At 36.8% G+C, this 24471-nt stretch overlaps 1 protein-coding gene across 2 annotated transcripts in view; it reads left to right on the forward strand.

Annotated features, from left to right (window-relative positions):
- Window positions 1-669: 669 nt before the first annotated feature.
- TENT2 (terminal nucleotidyltransferase 2) overlaps window positions 670-24471 on the forward strand; it is a 45090-nt gene continuing 21288 nt past the window's right edge. Inside the window, exons 1-11 of one of the 2 annotated variants that reach the window (XM_083883986.1) lie at window positions 670-774; window positions 2321-2512; window positions 3141-3278; window positions 4559-4814; window positions 5877-5991; window positions 6113-6204; window positions 6916-6982; window positions 12572-12641; window positions 16205-16281; window positions 19496-19624; window positions 21787-21830. In XM_083883986.1, the coding sequence (XP_083740112.1) occupies window positions 2358-2512; window positions 3141-3278; window positions 4559-4814; window positions 5877-5991; window positions 6113-6204; window positions 6916-6982; window positions 12572-12641; window positions 16205-16281; window positions 19496-19624; window positions 21787-21830 (1143 nt within the window). In that variant the 5' untranslated portion in view covers window positions 670-774; window positions 2321-2357. The remainder of the gene's footprint in view (window positions 775-2320; window positions 2513-3140; window positions 3279-4558; window positions 4815-5876; window positions 5992-6112; window positions 6205-6915; window positions 6983-12571; window positions 12642-16204; window positions 16282-19495; window positions 19625-21786; window positions 21831-24471) is intronic. The other variant, XM_083883987.1, reaches the window with a different exon arrangement.

Here is a 24471-nt window from a genome sequence, read left to right on the forward strand (position 1 = left end):
TGAAGCTGTACCCCTTTTGAATAGATTTCTGGGCAGAGTCGGTGAGTTGATTATTTTTTTCCAGGAAGGCTGCATTGAGTGGGTTGAGTCTTATCTAGTTTCCCTCATCCTTGATTAATTGTGGTCAATGGCCCATCTCCAGGGCCGGGAACTTTCGTTCAGATGTTGATTTCCATTATTCTCTTGCCGGAGACACCCAACCTGGAACGCAAGGCTAGTTTTCTCGGGACTGGTGCTTGTCCATTAATTTATTAATATTTTATTTCAGCACGAATCATTAAATACAGTAGACTCCCTATAACACTTCTGAACAGCAGCTCACTTACAGTCTGCCAGTAAAGACAGAAAGCGAGGCAGCTGCAGTGGCACGTCTCTCTGGCCCGCAGCCAGCACCGGAGAGTTCCCGGTGGAGCGGCCCCGGCTCTGCCCGCCCTCCTCTCACGGCGACCTCCCCTCACGGTGACCGCCCGCCCCTCACGGCCGCCGCCCGCCCCTCACGGTGACCACCCGCCCCTCACGGCCCCCGCTCCCGCCCCGCTCCCGGCCCCGCCCCGCGCCCGGTCCCGCCCCGCGCTTGCGTCCCGCCGCGCCGCTAGGGGGCGTGCGGCGGCGAAGTGGCGCAGGAAGCGGCGCGGTGGGAAGAGGGGGAAGCGCTTCCTGCCTCATCCCGGCCGCTTCCTGCGGCGGCTCCGCATCCGGGGGACGGGACAGTGCTCAGCTGTAGGAACTGCTCTCCGCTGCCCGCCCCGCCTGCCTCCTCCGCTCAGGCCCTACGTGAGTGTGCTGTGGGGTGGGTGGCCGAGGAGCGGCGCTGGGGGGGGTTTGGTTTCGGCCCCAGGGGCGGCGGTGAGCCCGGACGCCTCTCTCGGCACGGGGGGCCGGGGGCTGGCGAGTTTCCGTGAGCCCGGCCGGGTTTGCCGGCACGGTTCAGCTCCTGGCTCTGCGGGAAATACGTGCTTGTTCGGAAACAGTGCCCGCGGGGACAAAGGTACCCGAACTGTAAGTTATAGAACTTGTTTAGGAGAGCCTGGCAATCCCTGGAGAGGTAACAAGCAGTGCTGGAAGTCGCGATAAAGGTCGTTGTCGCTGTCGTGGGCAGCGGTGTTGTTGCTGCATTGTTTTGGGTTGGGTTGGGTTGGGGAAGGGAATTCCTCCGTTGCTTGTCTTGTTGGTGTTCGCAGCTTCAAAGGCTAAACGGAACGTGTGTTTTTTCTGCGCCTGACGCGTGAATTGGCGTTCATCCTTCTGTTACTAGCTATATTTTTAGCTATATGGATACTATTGTACTGCTATTATGTATACGGTGTGCTGTGGAGAGTGCCTGTTCTGCTCAAGAGGAATGGGACTTGTCTACTGGAAATGGAAAAGTTTGGGCAGCACATAAACACTCATTCCAACTAAAAGTCAAGTGACTTACTTGTTAAGCAACACGGTGTCGTTTCTTCGGCAGAACTGAAAGTGATCATCCAGATATTAACTTCCCTTAATGCATAGTGCTTCCCCTCCCCCACGCCATCTAATTGGAAAATAAAAAAAAAAAGGGAAGCGCTCTAATAGCTTTCTCTTGGAGCTAATGCAGCAACGTCCATGTATTTACTGTCCACTAGTGTTGTTATCACAGGAAATAAGGAGCAAAGCCAATCCCAACCATGTAAACTCCTCATTATCCTTTTTCCTATGCTCTGTGCTAATGCTGCCTGCAATGACAGTCGGAGCTGTCTGGCTGGTTGTACAGAAACAATTTTATATGATTTTTTTTTATATTTTTCTATGATAGAGTCTGTTCAATAAAACAGCACTATATATGTATTATATTCTCAAAGCATGATTAGGTTGTTTGCAATTGGTGTCATCATTTGACTGTTTTTTTACATGCCATATTATGAAAAAATACTGACTTCATGACATAACCTGTAGTTCATGATTAGCTGCATCTTCATGCTCTTAAGATGTACTCAAGGGGGTTTTTTTTCCATATATTGTGGACCTCATTGTTTCATAGTTGAAACATTCCACAAATTCCACCGTTACATGGTACTTTTCCCTGAGATGAGAACTGTTATATCTTGTGACATGTTGCTTTTTAAAAAATTAAACTCAAAACTGATAGGATCATATAAAAATTCACTTTTAAACATAAATGAAGTAAGCAGTAATTATGAAGCTTAAGAGTATGCAGTGTTTTTATTTAGTGTCTTGTACTGAAAGTAAATCCTGTGATCACCATTCTCCTAAGCAACTCCTGGAAGTCTATTCTAGCTTATGTGACATTTTAAAGTGCTTAAAATGTAACTAGTGTTTTTTCTTTTCTTTTTCTTAGATGAAAGGATACATGTTCACTTCAAGTAGAAAGAAGCATGTTCCCAAATTCTTCCAACTTGGGTCGTCCACCCTTTCCTCCAAAATATCAACAACAGAATACTTTCTTCACTAAACTCCCTCTAAATATACCTCCTACTCTTCTTTCTCACCAGCAAATTATTGTTCCTCCACTTAATTTTCGTGGTGCAGTGTAAGTACAGTAAGATTTGGTAGTAGGGGTTGGGTCTGAAAGAAATATTTCTGTTTATGGAGAATGGTTTTCACTGTTTTTAACTCTGGACTGCATTGAACTTCAACAAAACATGAAGATGTCATACATATAAAAAAAAAGAGCTATATTATTTTTCTTGTGGACCTGCAAATCTTAATGCTCACCTACAATGTTCATAATGCATGAGATGCAATTGCACTGATTAGAGTTGTTAATCCACAGTTCAGTTTTAAAGATCTTCAGTCGTATTTGTTTATTGGGGAGAACAGGGAGGAGATGAGAAGGGGAAGAATCATTTAGTATTGGGTCTATATTTGAAGACACTGTAGTGTTCTTTAGGGTTTTGAATTTAATAGTTCCTTAATTTGTTTACTAACCCCTCCTTACATATATGCTGTCAAGAATGAGCACTTTCTGTTTTTTAATGAAATACATATTACAGATTGAAATATATCTTCATGTTGAATAGAAAAAAAAGATGTATTCCTTCTAATAATAAAAAAACCCAACAAACCAGGACTTGTAGAGTTTAATATTCAGTTAACAACAACTACCAACCCATAAAAAGCATCTTGGTTATCTTATAAATAATAGTTATGGACTGTAGTCTTTCTAGAGCTGTTTTGAGTGGGAACATTGAAGCTCCTCCAGCTGTTACTCCAGTTGTTACACTGCAGCCAGTGGCTTATGGAAGTGTCAGTCCAGGGTCCAGGTCGGATGCCACGACGTCATTCCAAGGAAGAAAGTAAGTTCTTTGTATGTGTGTGACTAATACTGGTTGTAAGGTACCCATTGTGAAGCATGTTTGACATCAATTTCTTATGCAATTTGAGTTATGTTAGAAATTGTAATAGTAAATACTTAGTTCTTTTTGATGGAAACAGGCCATTGATTGGATATTTAAAGCATTGTACCTGTTTGAGAATCCTAGTAATCACAAGTGACTTCCTAGTCACTTCTGTTTAGTACCTAGTTTTTCTCTAGCAGAAGTTTTTCTAGCCTTGCAGAAGTGGTTTAAGTGATTTATTGTAATGCTGCAGTGGATTGTAGTCTGTGTGGGCTTGATTTTAAGCTGGTTTGTGTCAACAAATGTTCTTTTCCTGATAATTTGGTTAATCTTCACGTTAAGAGTGCACCCTCAAGGTTTTAAGGTTTTACCCTCATGTTTTCCTGATGACACATTAGGTGTTTTTTTCCTAATTTTCTTAACTATGTGATATGTTATTTTTCAAATACAAGGTGTTAAATTCAAGCATGTGTAAGTTCTTGTTTTTAAAGAGGATTTCATAGAAACCTAGTTTTCGTAGGTTTTTTTAAAATTGATTTTACATTACTACCTTTGTTATTTTAGTTGGAACAGATTGGGAAAATTTGAATGAATGTAAGGTTTAATTTTCTTTCAATGTTTTAGAAAAAAACCAGTTCTCTTTGTTAGTTCAAATATACTAGCTGATATGTGTTTCTAATAATTGTGGGAATCAGCCGATTGGGAGGAGGTTCTGTCTTCAGTACTCTGTCTTCAGTACTATCTGCTGTATGCTATTTCTCCACCAAATCTAGCTTAAAAAATAAGCACAATCAAATATATGCTATTAAGTTATAGCTGAGTGTGTAATTATCTCATGAACTGAGGAAGTTCCTGGTTTCATGCTGCATGCATCTTTTCATCTTTGAGCAGGCTGTTCCATGAATAACTATGCTATATTGTGAGATTTCCAGTCAGCTTTAACAAACTTGTCATTTGAGTTTCAGTTGGTTGAGTGCAGACACTTGCCTGAAAGAATTGCATTAATCCAATTCTAGGGTAGAATTTGTGAAATTTGTAAAATTTCTGCAATTCTGTATTCTCTTTTCCCATTGTAGGTTTGTTTCACACACTACCTAGGATGGGCACGCCTATTGTGTAGCATACTTGGGCTTAGTGATTATGTCATTAGGTGTTAGTATTTGAACTTTGCAGGAGCTGTCTTTTAATCCTAAATTGGAGCTTTTGGACTAGAGGAGTTACACAGTGTCTCTCTCTAGGAGACAGAGCCAACAGGGAGTTCCCAACGACGCCAAACGGCAGCGGATTCATTCCCACGATTCTGACACAGCTGTAGTTAACCCAGCAGTGCCTTTACCAGAAGAACGCAGATGCTCCTTCCCAGCATCGATTTCAGTTCAGTCTCCAGTGTTGCGTGCGCCCGGCTCGCCTGCCTTAGTTGGATGTGTCCCTCCTCTGCAAGATACTTTGTTTCCAGACCCCACAGACACCAGGCTCCCTGTTGCCAATGACAAGGTAATGGATTTCTGTGCCTGTGCTTTACTTCTGTCTTCCCAGTAAGCAGAATCCAGAGGTGCTGTGAGAGGCCACAAAAATTTCTGCCAGGGTTTTTGACAGTATCGTGGGATATCTGTTGTTAAGCTGCCATTAGAAGAAGTATCAGTAAGTGGTTGTATATCTCCTCCTTGTCTGTGCTTGGGTTTGAAGCATTTTTATGGGGGCAGGAGAAGTCAGGGTATTGTTTCCTTGTGTTGTTTATTTACATCCTAATGTCAGGAAACCTAAGTGTCTGCTCTAGGAAGTAAAATTTGAAGAAATAGTCCATTTCTCACATGATGTGAGATGGGGAGAATCCTGACTAAAAAAACCCCACTGTAGTAATATGAGAGAAGCCCATTCTGAGTAAATGCAGTATTTGGCCTGTAAAGATGTTCACTACCTCTTTTCAAGAAAGCATGAAAGTTACTGTCGTAGCTGTTCTGGAATACAGAAGAGAATGGAGTGGAGTTTAGAACTGTTTCTTGTTCTGCACCCACATGACAGAAAGATTTTGGTTTTTTTTCATGTAAATATGCCTGTTGATTATAGAATGTAACAGTGTTGTGAAAGGAAAACAGTCAATATCTCCTTCCAACAAAGATCTGATTTCTTTAATAGTTTACATGGGATAAAAATGAAAGCTAATTTAAATTAGGTTTTTTTATTATTTTTTTTCTCCCTATTACTGGTAGGCAAACTGTTGATGTTGAAGTCAGCAGAAGATGTCTCTGGTCATTCACTACTTATTCCCTGAAATGCTGCATATGCTGATGATGCAAAAATTGTTTTCTCTGGTTTGACATTTTATAACAAATGGAACAAATTTAAATTTAAAAACTTAGAAGAGATTTCTTGAGGGAACTATTCATTGTGAATTTAAGTGCAGTAAAACTCTAGAAAACAGAGTAGGCCATGTGAAATGGTGCTGGGTTTTGCATTAAAAAAACCCCAGCCTTCTATGTTTCATGTAATTGCATCTCTGACAGGAAAGAATGTTCACTTTGATGTATCTTTACTTTTTTTTATGTGTGTGTCCAGTTAAGTCAACAGATTTTGGAGTTGTTTCAAGCATGTCGGCAACAGGCGTCTGATCTGGACAGAAAAGAGCTCTGCAGAACAGAACTCCAGAGAGAAATTCAGCTTATTTTTCCACGTATGTTTTGAATTTGATTGCTTAATATCAGTTTGCATCTTCTTCATGTTTGTGATTCTTCCTTCCTCTCAAACTGTAATACATCACATGATGTTATTTTTTTGTTGCTCTTCTATTACAGAGAGCAGACTTTTTTTGGTTGGGTCCTCACTGAATGGATTTGGCACTCGTACTAGTGATGGGGATTTGTGCCTGGTGGTTAAAGAAGAACCAGTAAGTAACTTAAAACATGCATAATTAAAACAAAGTCTGGTTTTATGTCTGTGCTGTAAAAAGGCTGGATCCTGAAATGGTTAAAAAAATGCTCAAATCATTCTGATTTATTAACATAGTTTTGCACCCATAATAGCACAAACTGTGAGCCCAGTAATGTGCAGATAAGAATTCCACTCTATCAGCCTAACAAAGCTTTTTTTTTAAAGCTTTACCTTCAGTTCATCAGTGAAAAATACAGCAAAAGGGAAGCAGATGCCTAGAATGAGAAAGAAGACTGTTTAGACTCTTTTAGGTGCAGAAATAATTTCTAATTAGTAAAACTTCTTATTATTTAGATTCATAGTTAACAATTTTAGTAAACGGGCAGAAAAATGTATGTAGTATCTTAAATATTTTTAGTGAGAAAAGATGTTATGGGTAGAAATTAGGTTAACAGAAAGGGAAAAAGAGGACATTTTTGTGTAAGTGGGGCTAGGTTTTCTTCTAGGTCTGTGATTTTCGAATGTCTGATAATCACTTTGCATATTGAGTATGGATTGTTCTGTCTGGCATTTACTGTGATAAATGTGTAGGCTGTAGAATGTGTTGGGGCACATGTTCATGTATTATTCTGAGAACTAATCTAATTTTAAAAGCAAAGCATGCTTACATTGAACATTTAAATGAGAGATACCAACTTTTTTCATTAATTTTAATACCATATTTCAGGTGAATCAGAAGACTGAAGCAAGACGTATACTCAGCTTAGTCCAAAAACTCTTCAGTACTAAACTTTGTAAGTTACCTTCTGGAGTGAGGTGGTAAATTACTGCCAGTTCTGGAAGAAGTGTTGATGCTCAATTGCAGCTAATGTATGTAATTGTGTCTTGTCTAGGTTCTAATCACAGTACTCTTAGAAGAAAAATGATTGTAAATATTTAATAATGTTACTTGATGCTGATGAATGGTAATTAGAAAAACAAGAGTTTCTCTTGAAAATTAGTGGATTTCAATAATGGGTAATATCTCTAGTGGATTTCAATAATGGGTAATAACTCAGATGACATTTGAGTTGTGGAACACAATGAGAAGGGAGTAGATTTCTGTTTGGGGCACCTCTGTTAGTGAACCCTTGCTAATATCTTAGGCTGCACCGTCTTCCTGGGAAAGATACTTTTAAGAATTTGTAAAATAAGATGTCACTCATAGTAGACTGTGTAGAATTGATTTTTTTTCTTTTGTGAAGTAATCAACTTAGGTGCCTAATGAAAAAAGTAATTAATATTGATAATACCAGCACATACAGATGAAACATGTCAATTCATATTTTCTATAGTTTATTGTTAAAACTCCCTTCAGATTAAGAATTCACATGGGCAGTTCTTGACTTAAATGTGAAAGCCTTCTACTTCATAGAGGCTTTTGTATCATCCTTTGAATTATAAAATACCCCTGTAAAATAATAAGACATTTACTTGTATAAATGACTTTATCACCCTGCTTCCCAGATTTCTGATAGATTCTTTGATGCTACTCTTTATAGTGATGTTCTGAACACTCCTGCAGCACTACAAGGAACAAACCATAAATTAAAATGCAGACTTCAAAATTTCTTCATTGGCAAGCAGGCATGCACAGATTTTTAATAGCTCATGTGTAATATTTGATACATTGATTACTGAATAGGCATCTGATATTTAATGCTTATTACTACTGATGGTTGACATTTGCATAAGTCTGAAAATTAATCTGGGTTTGTCTATGGTGCAGATCTCTCCAGTGCTTTTTGATAGCACAGTGATAAAATAGGTGTGTTTTCAGGGATCAAGAAGCTTCTAAATGAGGTTTTTCAAGAGCTCTTGTTCTGTGACAAAGTGTTAGACAAAATCAAGTTTGTTTACCGGTATCAGAAAGGTTTGATGGTCATGTGCAAGTGATCTCCAAAGGTATTTGTGCCTTTGCCCATTTTTGATGCTTTTGTAGTTCTCTATTACCTTGCAACTGTGTTTGGTCAGCTTGATTTAATCAAAATATTCTATAGAAGGTAAGGCAGGACAAAGCACTGCTGAGATTACCACTCCTGTCAGGCACTCTTAGTTGTGGTATGTAGACCTCTAATGTCATCTCTTCAGAATCTTAGCATCTCTGTGGCATTAATTCCTATACCTAGCAATCTGTTCTGGGTCTGTGTATGGACGTTTTGTGAATAGAACTAACAGACAAAAGTTGGTTGAATTTATTCAGAACCAAAAGGCTGTGGGACATGGGTCTTTCCACTTAGATTTAGCTAATTTGCAAGCTGTAGCTGGACTATGCTAAGGTTTAGTAGTTCTGGAACAAGAGGTGTCTTGGTTTCAGGTGAGATAGTTAATTTTCTTCTTAGTACCTGGTACAGTGCTGTGGTTTGGATTTAATAGGAGAATAATGTTGGTAACACACTGAAGTTTCAGGTGTTGCTTGGTAGTGCTTACTATAAATGAAGGACAGCCTGTCTACTCAAAATGTGTGAAGCTGCTTCTCTAGTTTTGTGCTGCCCTGTTAGCATGTATGATACTATCCTATAATGTAAGGTAATACCTTTTTGACAATATTGGTTAAGTATTTCTTTCTTTCTTCTGTAGAAGAGAGACTGCAGCATATTGTCAACAAGTGTGTGAGCAGTCATAAAATTTACTGTTACTTCGCATGAGAGAATGGAAATAAACATAGTTTGGGCCAGACATGAAAGCTAGCAAAGTGTGAGCCAAGATGTAAGAGAAACAACAAGAGGGAGAAAATATAAGTTGCTATTTGAAGTAAGTTTTTGCTCTGGTTTTGTGAAAGAGTTAAAGAACAAACAGAAATAAGAAGGATATTTGTGGCATAGGTAAAGTTTTAGAACTTTCTTAACCTTTTTCCAGATCACTTTAGTTCAAAAAATCAGGAAAAGTTTTTTCTATCTGTGCCTCTAACAACATCTCCCTCTTTGTTCTTGCGTTCTGCAGTGTTCCTGTGCATTCCAATGTAAGGATAGTAAGAATATGATTCTGTGCTTATTTTGCATTAATTCTGTGATGCATAAATGAAGAAGCATTCCAAGTGCAAATTAGATGAGTCCCTTTCACAATTTGTTTTGTTGTCATAACTTTAGGTGCCATCTCTTTTATCCTTCATATGGAGTTGAATGTGATTGTTAGATTAGGAGGTTGGGGAAGTGAGTTCAAAATTCCTATAAGCTCTACCTTATTTCAATTTCAAGTTTGTAAAAGGTAGCAAGTGTGAGCAAGGAATTTTAGTCTATCAGATTTTAAGTCTTACAGCATAAACCTTCTCTTTTGTCATTCTGCATCTAGAATACCAACTGAAATGAAAATGTGTTCTGTTTTTGAATAGTCTAATCACAGAGAAAAGTGGAAAAAAGCTTCTGATATTTTATTCATTGTTTTTGTGGAGTGTGTTAGTCTTAAAAGTATGTATTGTGTTTCTTCTAGAGAACAGAGATGTAGGGATAGCAAATATATAATCCATATCAAAGACTAGCTGATCACGTGTAACTTAATGGCTTATTTGTTCACATACCTGAAAATGTTGGGTTTTTTACAAGATTGGCTGACATTCCCAGAACTGTCTGCTGAAGTCAATGTCTTTAGAAATGTGAAGCATTAATTTGGGGTGATAACTGAAGGGGTTATATCTAAACCACTGAGAGTAAATGTCAGACTGATTCCTCACTTCAGATTCATCTGTGTGGGATTCATTTGAAAAACACCTTGATAATACTAGGTTGACAAGTGTTTACTGCCTGCATAAATAACAAGGAGCTCATTTTCCTTTAGATTTACAAAGAGGTATGGTAGCATTGAGAGCAGGGTATCAGAGTGGATTCTGCCTAATGGTGGTCAAGTGGGAAATGTGCAATGACTGGGACAAACAGAGGAATTTGAACTCATTTGAATGACTTTGAAGGACTGTGCAGATTGTTGAGTGAATTCTAAAAAAACAGCAGTTATTTCATCCTGTGTACCTTCCTAGATTCTTCACAAATGTGGATTCAGACTTTTGTGCTGTCAGTTTCTCCTGCTGTAATATAACCAAATCAATGAGAACAGGCTACACGCCCAGAATGTCAAAGATCTTTTTGTCATATACCATGTTTTAGATTAATATTCTGTATAATTGCCTAATCTTTCATTTTATAAAAGAAGAGAGGGAATTAACTTCTTCAGACTGAAATTTTGCATGAATAAGTTATATATGAACCAGTGCTTAGTCTTCTTTGAAGCCATTATATTCTTTTTTGCTAAGCTGAAGTGGTGTTCATGACCTTTTCATAGACATGCCCAAAACTGTGGAGCAGCTATATGGATTTCTTTTTACGTATTTTGGTGTAGCCTCTCTGGTCAAAGCTTTCATGATCACACAGTTTACTAAGGCACTTATTAATTTATTCCTGTGTCTGTGACTGTTTCTTCCCCTATATGTGTACACAAGGTACAATATTGACTCTGCTAACATCTAGCATCATTGATCTGAGCCAAGAAAGAGGATACCAGCAGAAAGTTACTGTCTTCTAACTTCCTCTTATATCTTCTACCTTCCTTCTTGCTTTTTACCATCCTGTGAAGCAGATTGGGATTATGTTTTGGGGTGTATCTTTTTTTCTTAGCCAACTCATTTGATGCAAGCATCCATCAAGTGTAGGGAGGCATTTGCAGACAAGGATGTGTTTGGAAGTGGATTGTTACTAGAATGAGTTCAGTTAACTTTTGAAGAGCATTGGGAAGGGTCATGGTGAGGAGAGTTGAATTGCTATAGCATACAAATAGACATCCACTGTTGCCTAACATGTGTTAGTGCATTGGGAATCTTTATCTTAAGTTTGGTAGTGAAAGAAAAGGAGGCAGAGAGCTCTGCATGCCTAGAGTCTGACTTTAGAAATATTCTGGGATGCTGGAGGAGAGAAGCCTGGGTGTGTCTGAAGGTGCAGCTAGAAGGAAGAGATGCTTTTGTTAGTTAGCAGACAGTGAACATGAATTGAAGATCTTCATTTAAGGTTCTCCCATTAACATTAGTAAATTAATAAGATTATCCTTTATTCTGAGTGCCAGTCTGTGTGTTCCTTAGGCTTGTGCAATGCATTAAAATCCAGATAAAAGATTGCCTCAGGTCAAGTCTGTCTTAACATGCATATCCACAAAACGTTTTCAGAAAATCTCAAAAATAAAAAAGTTTGTTTTAATTGAGTATTGCACTGCAGTGTTCCACCAAATCTGAATTTGTCATCCAAAATCAATGGAGATGATGCTGTTTAATGAAGGTGGCTATTCATCTGTTGTATCTTGTTGCTTTTTCTGGAGGAGAAAAAAATTAGATTTTATTCAAGGTTATTTTTAGTGTGTGTTACTTGTACTGTGCATGCTTATTTATGCTAATCTGAGGTTAATTTACAGAACCAGTGGGAAAATGTATGGTCTTGGATATGGACAAATTCAAGTGGTCCTAGATTTGGTAACAGAAGTTGCCAAGCTAAGTCATGCCTTTTGCCCAAATTCATATCACGTAACCTACAGGCTTCACTTTTCTTTCTTTTCCATTACTTTCTTGGGCACAGTATTCATTCAGGATTGTGGGAAACTACGGAATGTAGGCTGGGGTATCATGAAGTCTAGGGGAACCACAACAACATGGCTGATGCAACAGTTTTGGGGACCTGAGTGTGGAGGATGCATTTGGTGGCTGTGTGTGAGTGGCTGAGCTTACTGTGTGTGAGTTTTGATGGTCTGGCATTGAGCCTGTGTGTACTGTAGGTAATCATCTGATAATCGTCATCAATGCGGATTTATTGCATGTCCTATCACTATTAAAGCAAAAGACAGATAATGCTCATCCCATCTTTGATAGAAAGCATTGTCCCGTTTGCCAATAGCATTTCCTGGTATGTACTTTATCATTCAAATGAACAGTTTTCCAAACAAGTTTTAAGCCTATCATTAGCCCATCCTGGTCGGGTATGTTCTTGCTTGTTTATTTTTGTACCTTAATTACAACTATTCAGGATTTGTATTACAATTACTGTTCCTTGAAAGCATTGTGGTACTGCATTCCTTACGTTCTGGAATATTTCTGGAAATAAATAAAATTTCTGGAATATATTTCCCTCAAAAAAATCTTCTACTCTATATTCTACTTACTTCTTCTCTAATGTTTAGTGTAGGGGGTGTTTCACCTGCTTCCCTAGGTTGGTTTTTTTGCAACAGTTGCTAAAGGTTACCTAGTTTAGCACAACCCTGTTAGATTTAATAAGCTGGTATTTGCTATAAATCAGTTGATAAGATTCTATTACAGAATTTTTTACTAAGATCTCAATCTTGCATGAAACTTAATTGCCTACTTTTCTCCCTTTCAGCAAGCTACATTGAGCGACCTCAGCTGATCAGAGCAAAAGTGCCAATAGTGAAATTCAGGGATAAAGTCAGGCAAGTATTGTGTTCAGCCTAATCTATTAGTCTTTGACATGGGAAAGTGTTCTGTGTGCGTGCTGCCCTTAGGAGTAATCCCACCATTATGTGTGTTTATTTGTGTGATGCTGCAGTTGAGTCACAAATTTGTAGAGCTAGGATGCAGTGGCAGTGAGCTTATTGCCTTGATGGTCTGAAGCAGTCTTGTGGTTGAGATGCTATTTTGTTCCTGTGACGTGAATTAGAAGTAATACATCACAAATTTCTGTGGGTTATTTGTACGTAGTGGACTACAACTTAACAAATGGTTTGACAGAAAAACACTGATAGGGAGAAAACTGTTGTGAGATATAATTTGGCTTACTGTGCAAACGTAACTATTGAGCTATACAAACAACCCTGAAATAGACTAATTTGTGGTGATATTTTCTTGTGTCATTGTGTATTCATTATGAAGACATAAGAATAATTTAAATGGATGTGCTAGGGCAGATAATGATGTATTTCTTATTGTGCATGATAACAGTATCTGACAGAGGAAAAAGTCATGCAAACACTGAAATATGTTGACAGCCTGAGTAATGTTCCTCTCTTCCTGTGTTCATTGGCTTAGTTTTGTAACAAATATGTATCAGTTTCCTATAGTTTCATCCTTCTTTGTAAATTGGCCTTCGAACAACCTTAATACAGCTGTGTTAACCTGTCTAAATGGTTGTAAAATTTTGCAACCCTGTCTCTGTCTTTTAAAAACAAATAAGCGTATTTTCCTGGTCTCTCCCTATGAAAGCATATCACAACATGTTTTTTATCGTGATATACCTTTATCATGGCTAGGTTCTTGCCCTGATGAAACTAAATCTGTCATTACAATTTCAGCTGAAACATCATTTTAACCTTTTGTTTCATCTGAGATTATACACACTTGTTGGGGTTTTTACTTTATACTTTTTTCTTCATTTACACCCAATCCCATATTTACTTGAGTGTAATTGCCTACCTTCTTTTAAAAATTTGAATATTTTTTACTTTCTCTTCTAACAGTACAAAAATCTTTTTCTTCCATGCTTCTGGAAGTATGGTACTTATCAAGTTAAATTTGGATTATTTGGCTTAGCTACATATAGCAGTGCTAGTCTTTTCGTATATAAATGAAATTATAAATTCCTGGTGCAAATATTGAATGAATTATGGGATTATAGCAAGAATATATTTTTTCTCAATTTAAAATGAGAAAATAAACTTTAAAAAGAAACCTTTAATATAGAACTGGATGAAAGTGATTGTGTGAGAAGATTGAAGTATTTTTGTAAGCACTTATAGTCCATAGTACAGTCACTTTCAAAAAATAAGTCATGATAATTATATACCTTACAGAGAGGATTTAAAGAACTCTTTATTTCCCACTAAATGAAAGTATGATCTTCTAAGAGCAGAAGCAGTACATTATAGTTTTGCACAGTGAAAACCAGTGCTGTTCACCATCTGGTTTTCTGTATTACTTTTGTGGAAGAGAGGAGTGGCAGGGAATGTCATCGTTTTGGGTTGGGATTTTTTTTTGATTGTAGTTAATTTTTGGTTTGTTTTCTGTTTTTACAGTTATTTTTCTCTTATATAACTTGTCACCTCCATCTATTTTTTTTTTTTATTTAAGTATTTGTCTCTTTCCAGTCTCTTGCTGGCCTCTTGTCTTTTATGGGCTCAGATGTACAAAAAATGCATACTCATGCATTTTTTTATGGAGGTCTTGAAAAATGGATTGGGTATCCTGTACCCAGGGCACTAAGCCTGTTTTTTTGCCAAAATAAGGGACTAAACATTACAAGCTTCCTGTGAAAGTAATTTTTTTGATGCCCAGCTGTTGGGAAAAGGTGGTTGAATTCAATGGGTGTTATCTCTGTATCTGGAGATGCACATTCTAATGTGTATATTTCAATAACTGAAAAATATATATATATATAAAATATACAACTGAAAATGGCTGTTTCCCCTTACTTTGATTCAGTGAATAAGAAAGCATTCAATTTGTATTTGTTCTCTTTTATAACTTTTAAATTTGGAGATTTATAGTGCTGTAAGTGTGAGAGAAAATCCACTGCATTTAAAGACTTACCATCTTTTTTTTTTTTTTTTTTTGGTAGTCTTTCCCAGGAAATTATTCTAATGCAGGTTCTGCTTCCCAACAAGCCTTTGTTCAATTATCAAGATCTTTATCCTACAGAAGATACAAAAACTTCTTCTTCTGCTACAGTTGATGTGCAGATGACTGTTTTCCTCTCCTTTAGTGCTTTTTAGTAGAACTTGAGTCCAAGCAGTAGAAAATCTCTTTCACTTGCCACTGCTTCAACTGCTATGAGACATGCACAGTAAACATACAATAGAACTTCCTTCAGTTGGCATCTGGTCAATCTGGATTAATTGGAATTACACATGCAATCTGACATTTTTTATTATATTTGCACACGCAGTTAATATTCTCATGGGTGTTCACACTTAGATTTACAACTGTGAAGTGATAGCTGAAGCTTGGTTTTTCCCTGTACTGTTATGTACCATATATCTTAAAACATGTAAAAGGTTATGCTTGGTACTAGCTCGGGTTTAAAATCATGCTATAGTTTTGATGCAAAGAATGTTTTTATGTAAAAAGTGTATAAAAGATGTGAAAAATGTAAAATGTTCAAAATACATTAAAAAATTCTTATAGGCTTCAAATTACTTTCTTTTACCAAATTTAATGAATTTCAGGTTCGTGTTCACCTTATATAGTCAAGAAAATCCAAAGTATTTGGGTGAACAAATGCTATGTGAATGAAACTTGTGCATGTAAAATGGAAATATCTGTGTATCACAGATAGCTACTTCTTTGTCTAATAATAGACTCTTCTTGTTGCAAGTTAGTGTTGATATGGCTTATTAACCATGAATGCAATATTATTTCTTGAGTTCTGTGAGTACTTAGGCAATATATGCAGTAGGAAATTCAAACCTGAGGGCAGGTTGTATTGTAAATAAAGCAGTTAGTGCTTGTTTGCCTTATTTAATCTTAAGAGAATGAAAAGCATCAAAACTGTTCTATTGCAAAACATGCAGTGTTTATTCAGAATTGGTTTTATTCTGAAGTACTGACTCTCTCTTACTATCATTGCAGAAATGACTCTTACCCTTTGATCTCTTCCAGTTCTCTCTCTCAGTTCATTAGCATAATTTCCTAAACTAATAACTCAAAGAATCCTTCCTGGTGTCAAAAGTTATCTGTAGTGAATCATGTAGTGCAAGTGTAGTTGGGAGAAAGATATGGTAAAAATTAAAAAAGATATCTGAAGTTGTCCTAAAGAGTGAATTTATATCATGTATTCTTCTTATAAAATAATTACATTTTTATAACAAAGGAGGTCAAGTCTGTAAGTGGCTCAGGTGCTATAAACAAAAATATGGGAATAATGGCATTCAAAACTCTGAAGAAAGTTTCTAGGGCTTTATATTAAAATTGTATTTCTCCATATCTGTCACAAAGTAGGTAGTAAACATTCAGAAATTGAATACCATGATGCCTGATTTTTTTTCTTTTTCTTCCCTTATAGCAATGTGGATTTCGACTTGAATGTAAACAATGTGATAGGTATAAGAAATACATTCCTTCTGAGAACCTATGCATTCAGTAAGTTTTTATTGTATTTTCTTATTTCTTTAAACTTTCCTTTTAGAGTTTGCAGTTTGGTATTGATATGCTATGAAAATTTAATTGATTACTATATATATATAATTATAAAATTACCTATTTAACTACATTAAGTAGCTTTAAGATAAGTTCTTGTGGCTCATTCTAAGTACCTGGAGAAAACAGCTAGGTATGTTTTTAATTGAATATTACAATATTCAGAAGATAACAAAGATTCTTCATATTAAGGTCCACATAGCTACTACAAGGGCTACTTCAGGTATTCTGCAGATAATAAGATCATGATGGCAATGGTTATCTAGTGCTATAATCTCCAGCTTCTTTTATTTCCTTACAGCCAATGACAGTATGGATGGCTGATAGCCAGCTATATCTGTACGGTGTTGCAGAGTCTTTCCTTGGACAATCCAAAATACTGCTTCAGTATTTATACTAATCCCAAATCAAAATTGGCTTCTGTCTGCTCAGGAGTTTGCATTTTAGGGAGAGATTGTGAAACAGCCTTGTGAAAGGAAAGTAATAACAACAGGTAAATTAAGGGTTTCTTTTCTTAGCATTGCAATGTCAGTTGGCAGATAAGTACATTAAGCAGTGTGCATCAGGAGTGTGCAGCCTTTTTCTTCTAGGGCATTTGCATTTGTTCCTTTACCACCTTTTTGAGTTCTTGCATAAAGGAATTTCTTTCTCTTTAGGGTAGGCAATTAGCAATAGAAGCTCCCTTCACCAGTTAATTTTTACTAATATTTCAGTCAGAGTTTATGTTACATATTAGATGTTACTAGGAGAGTCTACAACTTGTCCTGGATCAGTTAGTTAACTGTGATTTCTTCATACATCCAGGAAGGTGCATGACTGGAAAAGAACTTGCTTCCAAGTTTAAAAATATTAGGAAGTAATCATTGGCATTTATGACTGCAGATGAGCACTCACTTCACCAAGTCTAATGTTGATATATTTGCTTGTAGCTTCTGTCACAGATTATCTTTACTCTTGAAGGAAAACGGCTGCAGGGCAGACAAGCCAGATGTGAAAAGAGTGATGGAAACAGTCCTGGTATCTCACTCCTCTTCTGTTCTGCTGTGGTGCTCACTTTTATAAGGCCAGCAAAATTAACTTAATGTTTCCTGATGAAGGCTAAATAATATTTTGTTGAGGTCAAAGAGTGAGTTAGTAGTAAAGGGAGACTTATGGTTGAAAATATTATCTTCTCAATGTTCTGGACATTCCTAAATTGTCAACTTAGCATACAGCTTGTCTGTCTTGTATTCCTTGGACCAGAAAACTCAGGTGACATAAGGCGCACAAAACTAAGTGGAGGCTTTTATCAGTCTCTCTCCATACTTTTATAAGTCATATGAGCAGGGATGGATAGCCTTATATGTATTAGCCTGCTCAATTACATGTGTAGTTGAAGGGCTTCAACCTGCATAGGGAAAAAAAATTATTAAATTACTTCTAATGTGGAAGATATATTAGTCTATTTTCCATTGGAACAAGTTAGATGCTCAGGCAAACAAGAGGTTAACTATCTTAGTGAACATGATAAAAAACGCTAAAACTCCAAAAATTTCTGTGGAGGTTCTTCTGTCTGTTTTGCAGTTAACTCTCCGGTGTTGGTGCTCTAGAAAACATCGAGGATGATGAGGCTAGGTGACACAAAATATCCACAGAAAATACAGATAGATTAGGCAGAGCTAAAGGCAAAGTCTGTGCTGTTATGTTTCCAGCATTTGTTGAAGAAGCAATGTCTGTGATTAATCAGCAATTTTTGCTAGATATTTCTCAGTTAGTGGAAGCTGGACTTTTTGGCTTTGTGCAAATAACATTACTGAGCATTTTCTTGAGGGGTAGCTTGTATCAAATTATCAGACAAAGTTTACTGGCCATATTGCACACTAGCTTTGTTATATACTAATTACAGGCACCAGCAGAGAGAATTTAATATCTCAAAATGAGGTCAGCTAAAAAAGGATCTTTTCTACTGTGGCACAAAATAGCTATGTTTAAAACTGGAACCTATTTGCATTTTTCTGTCATGAAAAAATTCTATTCCAATTAATGCATCTTCATGTGGTGTCTACAGTACTTCTATGGCATCTGACAATTAGTGTACGAAGTTTTATTTTTTAGTTCAACCACTGGTAAACAATGTCAGGGAAAAGGTGATTAGTGATAAGGAGTTTGGTTGTTTCCAAAAGGTCTTCCAGATCTAGTAGGACATTCATTCTGAGAAGAGTACCACTTACCATGGGCATATGTGCTGAACCACTCTGAGCATGTGAGAAAACCATGCTTGATAGTTTTACAGAATAACAGAGAGTACCCCAACTGGTGCAGTTGTAGGATGTCTTTTGTGCTCATGTCCTGATAACCAGAATACAAAATTTTGTATATTGATGTCAGGTTAGAAAAACTCCAGAATGTATAAGCTTTTAAGGCCATTGTGTGGCACTTGATTAAATTGATGATCTGCTTCTGCATACCTGCAAATAATAAAATATGCTGCAGGGTCCCAGAAGTTTGTGGTGAGTGATGCCTACCACAGTAGATTAATGCCTTAGTTGGAAGGTTATCTATATTCACCAGAAATCCAGAACATCATACCTGGAATATGTCTGTTTATGTCCTTCCTCATGAAATGCATCTGTATTAACTTAAAGAGATATTGTATCTAACATGCCATGTACATAAAAAGCTATTGAGGACAAGGCAAATTTAAAATTTATGTTTGTATGCAGGGTTTACTGCTCTCTTGTATCCTGATGTAAACTTAAGAATCAGCTGTGTTCTCCAGCCACAAGAATTCTTTTCCCTGCCTTCAAAGTTTGTGTAGCCTAAATAAAAAATATGGCCTAAGGTCTGTCCTGGTAGCAAGTTATTTCAGGGAAAACTAGTACAGTGAACTGGAGAGACCTTAGAAGTAGAAAGTGATGCTTTGCGAATTTCCTGGTATACCTCTTGTAATGTGTCTGTAGATCTTACTACTCAAAAGGCTGTTTCAAAATACAAATATTTTGGTTTGATTTTTACAGAATGGATAGTAATTGTAGAATAACTAAGTAAATTCTATAAAATGTCTGCAGAAGGTAGCATTAGAATGCAAAACTACCGTATTGATCAAGTAAGAGCAAATGTTGTTCAATTGCTGTCTAGTTAAAAGTACTTTTTTGAGCTGTGTTTATTTTACTTGCAGTTGAGAATCGAGTTCGTCCATTAGTACTTGTTGTTAAGAAGTGGGCAAGGTTTCATGAGATAAACGATGCCAGTCGTGGTACTTTAAGCAGCTATAGTCTTGCGTTGATGGTTTTGCACTATTTACAAAGTAAGTATTTTTTACACGTTGAAACTGTCCCTTTTAAGTTCATCATTGTGTAGCTTTCCTCTTGAATAAAATAAAACAAGCAGTAGTCATCTTCTATGCAGAAATATTTTAAAGTAAAGTGAGTTTACTCCATTACCTTAGTGTTGCATTTGTCTTTAACACGTGGGTCTGTTCTTTGGAGGCAGAGTTACCAGCTTTAAAAGGGTTTGGAAAAAAATGTGCCTGCAGGATACGGTGTAGCTATAAAATGAACTCAAGTACTAGTTCACTAAAATGCAAAGGACCTTTGCTGCAGTCATCTCTGGCAGCTTCCACAGATGTCTAGAAAAGGGGAAAAAAGGATTTTCAAATAATCCTTTTTGTGCAAAACTGATCAGTCAGATATCTTAGGAATATCAGGAGACCACAAACCAAAGAGGAGCCTTCTACCTATGCTTCCTCAGCCTTTTCTGTGGGGAAAGAAAAAAGGCATGAAAAAAAAGCGCCTGAAGTGTGACACTGTACACTGTACATGCATCTAAGCAGCAGATTTTTAGGTTCTCATGTTTTATTCATGCAGATTTTAAGCTTTTTTTCCCCTGCTATATGCATGTGATGTTCCTGAAAATAGCCTATGTCCTAGAACTTCTAATAGTGTTTTTGTTGATGATACTGTGGAGGGAAAAAAAGAAAACCTTTCTTTTGCACTAGTGTCCCTGCCTTCACTAGGCAAATTTCTTTTCTATACTACTTAAATAATTTCCATATTCTTTTATTGATGTGGATGTCTTTGGACTCCCCAGTTTTAGTGTGACTTGGGTTTATTTTCTAGCTACATCAGTATCTTGTACATGAACTTTCTTCTAGATAATATGTCTAACTAATTTGAACAGTAGGAAAAGGAAACTCATAGGGCAAATGCTAGTGGTACATGGTAATTTTTACCCTCCCATCCATCCTCTTAGTAAAGCTTATTAAAGCATACACACCTAGATACATTACTTTGAACGTTTGTATTTCTCAGATTTTGTTGCATTTTAATTTGGTGTAGTAGAGAACTGGAAAGTATCCAAGATATTGCAGAAACATGAACACCCACAAGCAAAATAAAAATGTTATTGAAGCAGCTGTGATAATTTTCGTAGCAGTCCTGATAGTATATTCTATTCTTTAAAGATACCCCAAGCACATTCTGAGCATTCTGCTGTTCTGATTCTTAGTCCCTATGGAAAAAGGGCTCTGTAACATCTCTTCACCTATCAGACCTTGTTCAAGGGTGAACTAAGTCCCAAGACCTATGTACTGAAGTTATTTATTATTTTCCCTAGTGAATGATGTAGACCAATTTCTTAAACCATGCTGAGGATGTGATGTTAAAGTCTTAGTTTGAGGAGCACTCTGACAGTTCTATAACTGCTTGGGTAGGATGTGAATACTTTTGGATTTTGCTCCATCTATAAGACCACCTAATCTGGATGATTTTTTTTTTTTTGTCTCTAATCGATATAGTTCAATAGATGCACTCCCAATCCAATCCATGGTTTTCATAAAAGTGACCAATATTGAGATGATTTTATGTTTGTTAGTATTGTTAAAGACTGCATGATCTTCATAACCTGTTTACCATTTAGCAGACCAGCTAACACTATTAGACTGTATTTATGTATCTTATGGGGATTTTGCTAGCAATGCCTAGTAAGTATGTTTAGCATTTTTTAAATAGGTTACATTTGGAGACTCGAGTATGTAATGCTTGGCAGCTGAAAAACATGCTCTTTTGCAGTAACTGTAGACTTGTTCATAGAATTGTATTAGATGTAAGGAAAAAAAAAGATGAGTGAAACTCTAATTTTTCATTTAGGGAATCTAGATGATTTTCCTACAGCCATGAATTTCAGAAATAAAGCTGTACTCAGCTGCTGTAAAATTTTTCATGCCTTTTACATATAGTAGTATCTTGGTAAGACCTTCCATTAGCTGAATAAAACTCCTGTAGTACTGTATAGTATGAAATTACAGTAATAGAAATGTTTGCTGAATAATTTATTTTGTAAAATACATGTAAGTGAAGTTCTTGATAAAAGTTTTTAAGATAGAATTTCAATGCAACTCTTTGATATAGTTGATATGTTACTTCCTGTGAATTACATGAATCACAGCAACTTTAAACTTTTTTTTTATAGCCTTACCTGAACCCATCCTTCCATCCCTCCAAAAAAATTACCCAGTAAGTGTTTCTTATGGATTTACTACATGTTACATGTGTGTGACTCTGCTTATCTAAATATATGAATTCTTAACTATCTCTAATGGATTAAGTTGAAGTAACAGTCTGTAGGTCAGGTCATTGATATGCTTGACCTAAGTATGAAAGAGATTATTTGCTGCTTTTGATAATTTCTTTAATGAAAATTCTGTTATGTGTGGGAAGATTTGACGCGCAGAACAAAGTGCTAATGAAGGCCACTGACCTAGTTCTCTTTATGCTGGCCTGGAAATATCCCTGGGTCAGCTGTAATTTCCTAGTTCCTGTTTCTTAATGTGTTAAGTGGTGTTTTTTCATCCAGCTCTGGTGCTTCTGAAGCACCAGAATTCTATAACCTTCCAGAGCTGTTGAGTTGCCTGATATTTCCATGTGCAGGAAGTGAGTGATACATGTTTACTAGGGAAATTGAGACATCAGAGAATTTGACTTCAGCCCAACAAGAAAACACCTTTTGGGAACTTTGCTATTGTAGTCAGATTATTTCATTTCTGTTCATTTCTGACAAACTCGATGAATCAGTATGCTTTGGTCCCTCCTGAATTAGTAATGTTATTGGTGAGATTTAATCTAAGAAAAATTATCTAGAAGTAAGAACTGTCCTCCTAAATATTTGTCTGTGCACAAAAGTCCTGTTGCTGAATAATTCTGTTCTGTAATTTATTTACAAAAATTCCTTAGTTCCTTCTTCTTTACCTGTCTTCATATGTGTCACTTAAATTTTTTCTTTATTCATGGTTCTGTATATGGTGGGGGGGGGTTAAATTGGTTGCTGGCAATTGTGCTGAGCTAGTATCAGAAAGCCATTCTGTCTTTTGTCTGTATTTCCCATAATGCTGAAATGGGAATATTTAATGGTGCTGAACATCAGGGAGAAAATACTGTGGTGTCAGCCATTTTGGGTAATTAAGATAATTGAGATGCAGAAGAAAGCATTGAGCAGTAATTCACTGCAGTTTTATTTCTGTGTTGTAAATCTGCTTAGGGATACCTATGCTATATTTTTATGATCTTTATCTTTTCCTGTGATTTTTTTATGGTACTCTATACCATCTAGTTTCTTCACTGGGAGTGCTGAAAAGCCTTTGAAACTGTCTTTAATTTTCGGTACCCTTAGCTTTATCGGATAGGTTTTTGAATTGCTAGATTTGCTAATTGCATTTCCTTAAAGCTTGTGTGCTGTAGTGTTCTAAGTTTTGTTTACCATGTTATTTAGAGAAAAGTGTTAAGAACTGGCAACTTTTGACTCTTCTTTATTTATAATGCAAACATTATTTGACGTGTTTGAACTGTGTAGAGACCTTCAGAACACTATAAGAATATTAATACTTTCAGTCATTAAAGCAAATGTATACAGTACCTTAATCTGAAAAATCTAATGAATCTAAATACAAAGTTTTATCTTGTGTTGTGTGAAAATGGTAAATCACTGGCAGGTGAACACTGCTGTAACATTTGCATTTTTGCTCTAATATAGATTATATAGATTGCATTTTGTTCTGACATAATTATATTATTCTTTGTTTGTTAGTTATCTTATATTTGGAGAATGAACAAAATATTCTAGAATTGCTAACAAAATTAAAAGAATATTATATATGCTTACTACGAAACCAAATTGCAAGTATATTTTAGATTTACTGTCTCCATTAGGAATATAGTTGAATGTTTAAAAATTATGAAACTTAAAATTTCTGAATACTGATATTTCAAAGGAATTTAAAATGAAAAATACAGCAAAGCAATTTTGGTCTTGTGGCTTGCAGTAATAAGTAAAAAAGCACAGAGAAAATTTAGTATCAAAAGAAACGGTATCTTTTTCTTGTGATTTTAGCTAGTCAGAGTTGTGTCTCCATACAAAAACTACACAAACATACTGCATCTTCCCTATATACATGTACCCACAGTTTTCCAGGATCAAATCTGCAGCCTGAAAATACTTATGTGATCTGGAGGAGACCAATTGTCTTAAATTGTTGGTACCATATAGGAGAGATGTGCTTACATTGAGGAGGAAACAAAAGACAGATTCTGTGTCTCAGTGTATTTCTACTGCAAATGTGAAGAGTGAGAAGTCCTGGAAAGCCACTAGATTTCTCCACTTTTGCATTCTATTGTCGTGGAGGAGTTTGCTGATGGCACCAAGTTGATGTGTTTTGCAACCACTAGTTTTAGAAGGAGTATCTGACCACATCAAATGTGGGGTTTTATTCTGGGGCTTCCTTTGCTCCTTAGCCAGGTAAGATGGATGACAATAGCCCAGCAAATGTGTTCATCAGTTTTGAAGCCTGTATATATGTGCTTCCATGTCAGGACTTCATGGATAAGCTCTAGAGAACCTGTGGTGGTTTAATTCATTTTGGCTGGTAAGCACTGCTGTCACTGGCACTCAGAAGGAAACTTGTGCCTGACTCTCCACAGTTCAAGAAGTCTGGTGTATTAGCTGAAGTCAAGATGCAATTGGATTTCAGTGAGTGCTCTGGATGGTGAATCTCAAGGACTCTAGCATGAGCACCTCTTTGTTTCTGCTGCCTCAGCTTCATGTCATGTCTTGGAAAGGGTGTGGCAGAAGGTCGGATGGTCCTTAGCACAGGAGTCACCCTTG

Source organism: Zosterops lateralis (genome assembly GCF_965231275.1).
Source record: "Zosterops lateralis genome assembly, chromosome: Z".
Classification (NCBI taxonomy): Eukaryota; Metazoa; Chordata; class Aves; order Passeriformes; family Zosteropidae; genus Zosterops; species Zosterops lateralis.